We start from the raw sequence: 10,350 nt of genomic DNA, 5'->3' as shown, positions 1-10,350 counted from the left end.
AATTGGTTGACTTTGCTGCCCGCAAATGTTTTTGGCATGCAACCTACAAGAGGAGGCGAACGCATTCAAGGCAAAGATTTGGTGCAGAGAAGGAAGTGGGAGAGAGGGAAAGAGAGAGAAGGGAACGGTGTTACTACTCCGAATGAGAGTGCTCTTTTTTACCAGGTTTTCTTCTTATCCGTCTCCTCTCTAAGTCTAAGTCCACAGCAATTCCCTCCCTCTTTATAGGCTGGTTTGTTTGCTTTTTAAAAATAAACAAACGTGGTAATCGGCGAGAAAAAACACACAAGCTGAAGCACTGAGAAGTGGCAAACAAGAGAGGGACTGCATGAACAGGATGTGGCGTGGGAAGCTCCTCCTCGGAGTCGGTTTGGAGGGGACTGGAGGAGATGCGGATGAGGGGACAGGGCTTCGGAACTAGCACTGAGCGCTGGGACGGAGAGGCTTCGCGGTGTCTTGGCTGGGTGAGCAGGTGTCGGACACTTCAGTTACCTTGGACGTATCCTCGCTCATCCATGCGGACTGGACACTGGCCGAGAGTGGAGTCGGCTGTCTTGGTTGCTTTGTTGGGTCTGCTCCTGTCTCTGGCCATGCTCCCTCCACCCCAGCGGACGATGGCGTGGAACACCGCAGAGGCCACCACAGTGGATATGTTTCTTTTACTTTTTATTCATAGCTGTATGTAGAAGTGTCTGGTTGTATCTGCTGCTTTAATGTCTTTAATGTCCTCTGTGTTCTTTGATGTTTCCCTCTTACACAGGTAAGAGGGATGTTTACTACGGCTATGAGCTGTTTTTTTCTCTTGGCCTCAGTCTGCAACCCCTCTCCAGGGCCCAGGCTAAGACCTACTTTTTTTATTTTATTTGAATCTTCTATTTTTTTCTCCCATTACCCCCCCTTGTTTACCTGTTTCTCATCTTTTTTGTAAGGGGCGCTGGAAGCCGGCAGACCCGTCAGCGATCCTGTTCTGTCTCCCTGTAATGTTTGTCTGATCTTGAATGGGATTGTGCTGAAAATTTTAATTTTCCTGAAGGAACTCTCCTGACGGAATAAATAAAGTACTATCTATCTATCTATCTATATCTATCAAAACGGCCACGCCCTGTGTACTTGAACTGCACAGGAAGTGATGTCATTAAAATGGCCGCACACAAATGACTGAAGGCATAGTTGCTGTGATTCAAAGGTTCCAATAGGGGGCTTTATGAATCATGGTTCCACTCTATATGAACGTAAGATTCGGTAAAAAAAATAATACTTATTTTATAATTCAGTTTTATTTAAAAACAAGCGTGTCTTTTGTCGTCAGCGGCACGGTCAAGTACCCTAAAAGCAGGCATGATCAAGTCAAACCTTAAGTCATTCACAACCGTAGGAGGTCAAAGTTGAAAAAAAAAAAAAGACAATAATTCCAAAAGCAATACTGAAGTAAAACCAGTTTACATGTTTGCAATACAGGCAGACTGACAGGAAGGCAAATCAATATATAGTTAACAAACATATATACTGTACTAATCCCTTCACAAATATCCAATATACACGTACAGTATATTCACACATCTATGTACACATACACAGGACACTTGTGTGTACCTCATAATAATAATATAGCTTTTAATCTTAAATGATTAATATGTACATGCTTCCCAGAAGCATATAAGAGCTTGAATGTCTTAGACATTGTATATCACAACAGTTACGTATTATTATATACACAGAAGTTTACACGATGGAGGTTTTTCTGATATCAAAGTGAATTAAGTTGCGATTCAACATTGGCAGGATGATTAATTTCCCAAGGAGTAAATATGCTCAACACCTATAAGATGTCCTCATGTGTTACTGTGCAAATGCAGAGGAGCTCAACATGATCATAATAAAAAAACAAACAAAAAAAACATATTACATTAACTGTGCCTTAGTTTGGGGGGGGTCCTATCTTTGTCTTCACAATGTTTCAGATTTTGGTCTCGGGACCATCTGTGATGAGCGGCTGGAAAGAGTTGCGGATCCGAGCGGCTTCCGCGGCACAAAGATGGCCGAATGCTTTATTGTACCAATCTGGAGTTCTTCCCCTGGAACAGAAGCAAGATTATAGATCAGTGGTTCTGAAACTTTTATTCACCAAGTACCACCATAATCACCAATATTAAAATACAGGAATGTAGGACCGTATTTTTCGGAGTATAAGTCGCACCGGCCGAAAATGCATAATAAAGAGTCATTCAAATAACTATAATATATAGAACATGCTATAGGTTTACCAAACAATCTGTCACTCCTAATCCCTAAATCCCATGAAATGTTATACATCTAGTCTCTTACGTGAATGAACTAAATAATATTATTTGATATTTTACGGTAATGTGTTAATAATTTCACACATAAGTCGCTCCTGATTATAAGTCGCCAAATTATGAAAAAAACTGCAATTTATAGTCTGAAAAATACGGTAAGCCTAAATGTTCATTAAAAACAAGGTAGGCATTTTATTTAGCAAGAATACAGTAAATTCCGGACTATAAGCCTCTACTTTTTTTCTACGCTTTGAACCCTGCTGCTTATAAAACAGCACTGGTAATTTATAATTTTTTCTTCGCTAACAGTGAAATTGCAAATATTGTTTATGTAAACAGATGCAAAAACACTAAACATGTGCGTTATTGTTTGTGCTATGATGCCATCTTTTGGACAACTTCGCGGGGTGAACGACTTCAGTAACCCGAGACGTCGTGACGAAGTTGGGAGAGTGGCCGTGCCAGCCATCTGAGGGTTACTGGTTCAATCCCCACCTTCTACCATCCTAGTCACGTACGTTGTGTCCTTGAGCAAGACACTTCACCCTTGCTCCTGATGGGTCCTGGTTAGCGCCTAGCACGGCAGCTCCCGCCATCAGTGTGTGAATGTGAATGTGAATGGGTGAATGTGGAAATAGTGTCAAAGCGCTTTGAGTTCCTTAAAAAAGGTAGAAAAGCGCTATACAAGTACAACCAATTTACCATTCCTTTGGTTTAGTGCTTTTAACCGGAAGTACAAGGGCCGTTCTGTCCTCTAGTCGTCCATAACGTTCTTCATTCAGCACTTTAAGCAACATTTGTAAGTTTCGCAAAATAACTAAAACAATTTGTACTTACTTAACCTTCCCATGTGTGGTGTCTGTAGGAGTGTTTTCATGCACAATTGTATGTAATGTAATCAAGCATATATAGTAGCTAATATGCTAACACTTTTACGAGTGTCTGTGTTAATATTATTAACTTTGAATAGCATTATTTTTAGTTTCACAAATTCCTCAGTAAATTCACCAAAACGTCTCTGTGGAGTTATTGAGTCTGTTTAGCTGTTTGGAAAACTAGATTCTGAAGGTAGTAGGTCCATGATGATGACTGCTGTTTTGTTTGACTATCCGTTTTACAGCTGTTTTACACATACTGCTTGGAAACAATTAAGGTATGTAAATAAGACTTTACAGAATATATCTGTGTAAATAACTCATTTGGCAACATATGTATCTGCGGCCTATAATCCGGTGCGGCTAATATATGGAAAAATATTTTTTCTTTGAAAATTTAGTGGGTTTAGCTTTAACACCTGTGCGCATTGTATGGTCTGGAAAATAGGGTATTTATTATTTTTGGCTACTGTAACATTACACACAGTTTGAACAGTAGGACTGTGTTTGAATATAGAAATTAAAACTCTGTACTGAAATAACAAATTACATAACAATATTTCATTCAGTGATTCTTTGGTGTACCACTTGATAGAGCCTGCATAACACCAGTTTGAGAATACCTGTAGATAGACTCAACATAGCTGGGCTTTTTTGAATAGTGTACGGGTTGGAGACAAAATAAGATTTTCTTGGACCAACTACTGACAGATGTCTAGTTAAAAAGCTGAGTTTCTCTCTAAGTGGCACTCACTTCAAATCCACTCTGCAAATGTGAGTTAGTCTGGACTTCCCTGAGCCGCAAGGCTCCAGCAGGTAATTGGACTCCAGGACAATAGCTCGTACCGCTCCGACAGGAGGACAATCCTCATGCTCCATTGAGACGGAAACCAGGGAACATGCACCTTTGGGCAGGTCTGTCCTCCAAGACCTAGGCAGGAAAAACATTACTTGCATTTGCAGGAATCAAACCGCCACACTGACATAAACGTACAGTCGTGGTCAAAAGTTTACATAAACTTGTAAAAGACATAATGTCATGGCTGTGTTGAGTTTCCAATAATTTCTACAAAATACATGACATCACATGGACAAAGATAAGACCTTCTGGAAGAAAGTTCTGAAACAAAAACTGAGCTGTTTGGCCATTATACCAAGCAATATGTCTGGAGGAGAAAATCCCAGGAACACCACACCAACCGTCAATAATGGTGGTGGTAGTATTATGCTTTTCGCCTGTTTTGCTTCCAACAGAACTGGTGCTTTACAGAGAGTAAATGGGACAATGAAAAAGGAGTATTACCTCCAAGTTCTTCAGGACAACCTAAAATCATCAGCCTAGAGATTGGGTCTTGGGCGCAGTTGGGTGTTCCAACAGGACAATGACCCCAAACACATGTCAAAAGTGGTCAAGTAATGGCTAAATCAGGCTGGAATTAATGTTTTAGAATGGCCTTCCCAGTCCTGACTTAAACGTGTGGACAATGCTGAAGAAACAAGTCCATGTCAGAAAAACAACAAATTTAGCTGACCTGCACCAATTTTGTCAATTAACAAAAATTCAACCAGAAGCTTGCCAGAAGCTTGTGGATGGCTACCAAAAGTGCCTTATTGCAGTGAAACTTGCCAAGGGACATGTAAGAAAATATTAACATTGCTGTATGTATACTTTTGACACAGCAGATTTGGTCACATTTTCAGTAAACCCATAATAAATTCAAAATAGACCCAAACTTCATGAATGTATGTGCTCCAAGCACTCTGTCACAAAAAATTAAAAGTTGTAGAAATTATTGGAAACTCAAGACAGCCATGACATTATGTTCTTTACAAGTTTATGTCAATTGTTTTCCCTACTGTATATATATACACACACACATATAGTCAAAAGGACACCCCAGGTCTAAAACAAACCTGATAAAAACATAACATCCATGTCGTCTTTCTTTGCGTAGTAACTCACCTGAGAACCACAAAGTCTCTGCTGGGGTGCGGCGGCATTCGGTTGAGGACGTACTGAAACACCTCCGTCTGCTTGTCCAGCGTCTCGCACACTTTCCATTGCAGCAAGTCCACATCCCACAGGTGGCGCTCACGCAGCACGCGGTTCAACACAACGGACGGCGGCGCTTCCACCTCCACGGAGACTCTCCAGCGCCTCAGCGGGTTCCCGTCCCCCACCTGGAGATTAAACAGAAAAATAGGGCCAATGAGGATAGACGGGAGATAAGACAAGATAATGGAGCCAAATTGAAAAAAGCAGCTACTTAAAATATGGCTTTGCCAAATCCTTTGTTTGTTTGTGCGTTAAGAAGTCTCGTCTTCCATTATTTTGTGATAAAGTTAAAAAGAACTATCCAGAACTACCCATAAGGGCTTTGAAGACACCATTCCCATTCAAATACTCGTACAGTGGGGCAAAAAAATATTTAGTTAGCTACCGATTGCGCAAGTTCTCCCACTTAAAATGATGAGAGAGGTCTGTAATTTTCATCATAGGTACACTTCAACTGTGAGAGACAGAATGTGAAAAAAAAATCCAGGAATTCACATTGTAGGAATTTTAAAGAATTTATTTGTACCAAAAAGTTGTATTTTGGTTTCATCTGACCACATGACATTCTCCCAATCCTCTGCTGTATTATCCATGTATCCATTTTGGTATAAACTCAACTCGTCGTGTTTGGAGGAAGAAGAATACTGAGTTGCATCCCAAGAACACCAGACCTACTGTGAAGCATGGGGGTGGAAACATCATGCTTTGGGGCTGTTTTTCTGCTAAGGGGACAGGACGACTGGTCCGTGTTAAGGAAAGAATGAATGGGGCCATGTATCGTGAGATTTTGAGCCAAAACCTCCTTCCATCAGTGAAAGCTTTGAATGGTTGACCAAATACTTATTTTCCACCATAATTTACTAATAAATTATTTAAAATTCCTACATTGTGAATTCCTGTATTTTTTTTTTCCACATTCTGTCTCTCACAGTTGAAGTGTACCTATGATGAAAATTACAGACCTCTGTCATCATTTTAAGTGGGAGAACTTGCACAATCGCTGGCTAACTAAATACTTTTTTGCCCCACTGTGTATGAATGGGTTTTTGGCGCTGACCTTTCCCAAAACAAGACTAAATAGTCATGCGGTTCCTGTAACTCACACACATCACATCATTATCATCAAAGTCTGAGATTGCAAGCATTGTGAGTCAAGTTTATTCATTTTGTGTGCGTTTGTACACATTTTTTATTTGAATTATTGCTCTTCTTTGATTTATATCAGCAGTATCATAATATATCAGCTTGTATCCGTCTGTATGTTTACTTGTTCAAAGCTGGCCGGTAAACATCTAAATGTATTCCCATAAACACACAAGGCTGGTCTTTTCTTTAATGTTAGTCAAGTCATGTGGACGCCACATTTGCGGTTCCCTTCAAGGTTTTTCGTTGTTCCCATTGGGTTGAGTTTTTTCGAAGCCCCGATGTGGGATCTGAGCCGAGGATTTCCTTGTGGCTTGTGCAGCCCTTTGAGACACTTGTGATATAAATAAACTTTGATTGATTGATTGACACAGTAGATTAGTGTTTTTCATCATTACAATTGTTCACTGAGTAATTAACCTTTTTTTTTTTTTTTAAATATGCCACGCTACAATTCACTAAACGTATGTATTATCCGGGCTAATACGGATCAAATCATTATCGGCCAATACCAAGGGTTCCAATATTGGATGTGATACACCAGTGGTTCTCAACCTTTTTTCAGTGATGTACCCCCTGTGAACATTTTTTTTAATTCAAGTACCCCCTAATCGGAGCAAAGCGTTTTTGGTTGAAAAAAAGAGATAAAGAAGTAAAATACAGCACTATGTCCTCAGTTTCTGATTCATTAAATTGTATAACAGTGCAAAATATTGCTCATTTGTAGTGGTCTTTTTTTAATTATTTGGAAAAAAATATATATAAATAACTAAAAATGTGTTGAAAAATAAACAAGTGATTAAATTATAAATAAAGATTTCTACACATAGAAGTAATCATCAACTTAAAGTGCCCTCTTTGGGGATTGTAACAGATATCCATCTGGATTCATGAACTTAATTGTAAACATTTCTTCACAAAAAAAAAATCTTTAACATCATGTGGAGAGACGGAGCCGAAGAGCCGAAAGCAGGGTAGGACAAAACGCGGTCCTACTCAAGATGGCGGCCAGGAGGCGGAGTATGCAACGGAGCGGAAAGGCGGGGCGGGTTTGGAACGACGCTGCAGCAATCGGAGTCAGGTGCGTAAACCAAACACCTTCTCTCAATCCCTGCATCTTCTCCTGCAGTTTAAAAGGGGAGAAGGAGGAGAGATCGGGGCAAAAGATGGAGGAGAATTGATGGCAAAAGACGACAAGAGCAACCAGAAAGAAGTTGAGCCCGCGAAAAAGACGCAGTCACCGGCCACCGAAAGGCGAGCTGAGACGAGCAGCAAAGGAGGTCGCGCTAGAAATTGGCGTGACCAACTGGGACCAAACAAGCTTTATTGAAATAATAAACGAGTGTCAAACCTGCGACGAGGCGTCTTGTATCGATGGTCCATGCAACCCGCAAGATGACGGCTGGAAACTTGTCACACATCAATATTTATGGAACATGTCCACAAAAAATCTAGCGGTCAACACTGAATATTGCATTGTGGCATTTTTTCTTCACAGTTTATGAACTTACATTCATATTTTGTTGATGTATTGTTAAATAAATAAATTTATAAAGTATTTTGGAATTGTTGCTATTTTTAGAATATTTATAAAAAATCTCAGGTACCCCTTGGCCTACCTTCAAGTACCCCCATTTGAGAACCACTGTGATACACAGCAGTGTTGGATTACTATGAGGTTTAAAGTGCACCCCTTATATTGGAGGTTTGCCAGAAACAAGCCGGTGGGCTCAAAAAGGCTCAACGTGACCTCTGCCCTCCACTCTACATCAATGGACTCCTACCTTTTTATAGTACAGCTCGGTATTATCCGAGCTGCTGCAGGACACCCAGTACTTGGACTTCTCGCGAGCTTCTTTTAGCAGGTTTTGAAGCCTGCCCTCCACGTGGTTGTCGTACGTTCCGCCGTCGTCCTCCAGCTGCTTGAAGAGCTCGTCGAAGGTGGGCGCGTGCAGGTCGGCCTCCACGTACGAGCTGCGTGACTGAGTCACCATTTCCTGTGGGATCTGAAGGGTGCGCAAGAGCAGGCGCTCAAGACTCGGCGTCGAGGGAGCTCGGGGGAAAATGTGCGTTCTCGTACCTCGAAGAGACGGTTGCACTCCGTGATCATGTGAGCGAGGCCCTGTGTGGCCGCCAAGTTCTCGTTCAGGTCTTTCTGGTCCGGTCTGCCGCTGGCGTACTTCTTCTGCATGGCTCTGAGGGTTAAAGGACAGAAAAGTTATCTCAACATCTCGCTGCAGCGCGGTACGTAAACCCTCTCTCCGCTCTGCAGGAAGCCTGTTTGATCCCTTAGGACAGTTTTTTCAACTAGTGTGCCGTGAGAAACAGTCTAGTGTGCCGTGGGATATTATCAAATTTCACCTATTTAGGTTAAAAATATTGGTAACACTCTAGTATGGGGAACATATTCACCATTAATTAGTTGCTTATTAAAGTAACAAAGACTTAGTTTAGAGTTATTTGGACACTAGGGGGACATATAAGGGTTAGGGTTTGTCAGAGTTGGTTTGTGACGAACCCCAAGATGCAGAGATGGAGGTAGGCATGGAGTGAGATAAAAATATTACAATCAGAACAAACCAAAGGGGTACAACAAAAAGCGTGCATGAGGTGGATAACAAACAAAGAGAGCTAGCATGGGAGCTAGAAAATAAATGGAGCTTAGCATGGAAGCTAGCAAAAACAAAAAGGCCTAGCGTGGAAGCTAGCAGGAATCGAGCAGGATACAGAAGTCGTACATGTACTATGAAAACGAACTTGGAAGCAGGGAAAAAAAGGCAGTAAGCTAAAAACCGCAATCAAATGTAGCTTACCGCAACGCTGCATTGACAAGAAATGATACGGCACGACACGACAGGTAGCGACGACAAGAGCGACAAGAAGTGACGATACAATCCAATAATCCAGCACTGACTGGAAGACAAAGCAGGTACAAATAGGAGTGGGCTGATTGAAACTAGGTGTGGCCAGGTGCCAATCAGCCGCAGACCACAGGGAAAAAAACAGGAAACAGACAAAATAAGAGCGCTGACAGGAACTAAAAACAAAACCTATCAAACACAGATGAAAAACTAAAACACAAACTGTCAGTGGCAAGCCTGACAGGGTTAAGATTACTAATAAGCAAACATTCTGAGGTTATTGAGGGAAGACTCTTAGTTAATGGCTTACTGGTTGTATAATAAGGCCGTGCAGAATAAGGCATTAATAAGTACTTAATAATGACTAATTAAGAGCCAATATATTACTAATTTGCATGTTAATAAGCAACTAATTAATGGTAGAATATTTTCCCCATACTAAAGTGTTGCCAAAATATTTTTTGCAAACCAGTAATTATAGTCTGCAAATTATGTGTTGTTGTTGTTGAGTGTCGGTGCTGTCTAAAACTCGGCAGAGTAACCGTGTAATACTCTTCCACAAGAGTAGGTGGCAACCGGTAGCTAATTGCTTTCTAGATGTCGGGAACAGTGGGAGGCAGTGTGAAGGTAAAAAGGTATCTAATGATTAAACCAAAAATAAACAAAAAGTGAGTGCCCCAAAGAAAAGGTATTGAAGCTTAGGCAAGGCTATGCAGAACAAATCTAGAACTGAACTGGCTACAAAGTAAACAAAAACAGAATGCTGGACGACAGCAAAGACTTACTGTGGAGCAAAGACGGCGCCCACAATGTACATCTGAACATGACATGACAATCAACAATGTCCCCACAAAGAAGAATAAAAACTACTGAAAAATATTCTCGACTGTTAAAACAAAGTAGATGCGGGAAATATCACTTAAAGGAAGACATGAAACTGAGACAGGAAAATGCCAAAAAAAAGAGAAAAAGCCACCAAAATAGGAGCGCAAGACAAGAACAAAAACAAAAATCACAGGAAAATAACAATAAACTCTAAATAAGTAAAGGTGTGATGTGACAGGTGGTGACAGTACACCTACTTTGAGACAAGAGCTATAGTGATGCATGTTGGTTAT

At 40.8% G+C, this 10,350-nt stretch overlaps 1 protein-coding gene across 6 annotated transcripts in view; it reads right to left on the bottom strand.

Annotated features, from left to right (window-relative positions):
• Nucleotides 1–1,258: 1,258 nt before the first annotated feature.
• stard13b (StAR related lipid transfer domain containing 13b) overlaps nt 1,259–10,350 on the bottom strand; it is a 191,434-nt gene continuing 182,342 nt past the window's right edge. For all 6 annotated transcript variants that reach the window (XM_061877464.1, XM_061877465.1, XM_061877466.1 and 3 more), the window contains 5 exons: nt 8,452–8,566; nt 8,156–8,377; nt 5,136–5,353; nt 3,927–4,103; nt 1,259–2,075 (listed from right to left, as the gene is read on the bottom strand). In XM_061877464.1, coding sequence (XP_061733448.1) covers nt 1,958–2,075; nt 3,927–4,103; nt 5,136–5,353; nt 8,156–8,377; nt 8,452–8,566 — 850 coding nt within the window. In that variant the 3' untranslated portion in view covers nt 1,259–1,957. The remainder of the gene's footprint in view (nt 2,076–3,926; nt 4,104–5,135; nt 5,354–8,155; nt 8,378–8,451; nt 8,567–10,350) is intronic.

Source organism: Nerophis ophidion, linkage group LG18 (genome assembly GCF_033978795.1).
Source record: "Nerophis ophidion isolate RoL-2023_Sa linkage group LG18, RoL_Noph_v1.0, whole genome shotgun sequence".
Classification (NCBI taxonomy): domain Eukaryota; kingdom Metazoa; phylum Chordata; class Actinopteri; order Syngnathiformes; family Syngnathidae; genus Nerophis; species Nerophis ophidion.
Note: the sequence above shows the minus strand (reverse complement) of the source record. Positions and strands in the feature narration are given on the sequence as shown.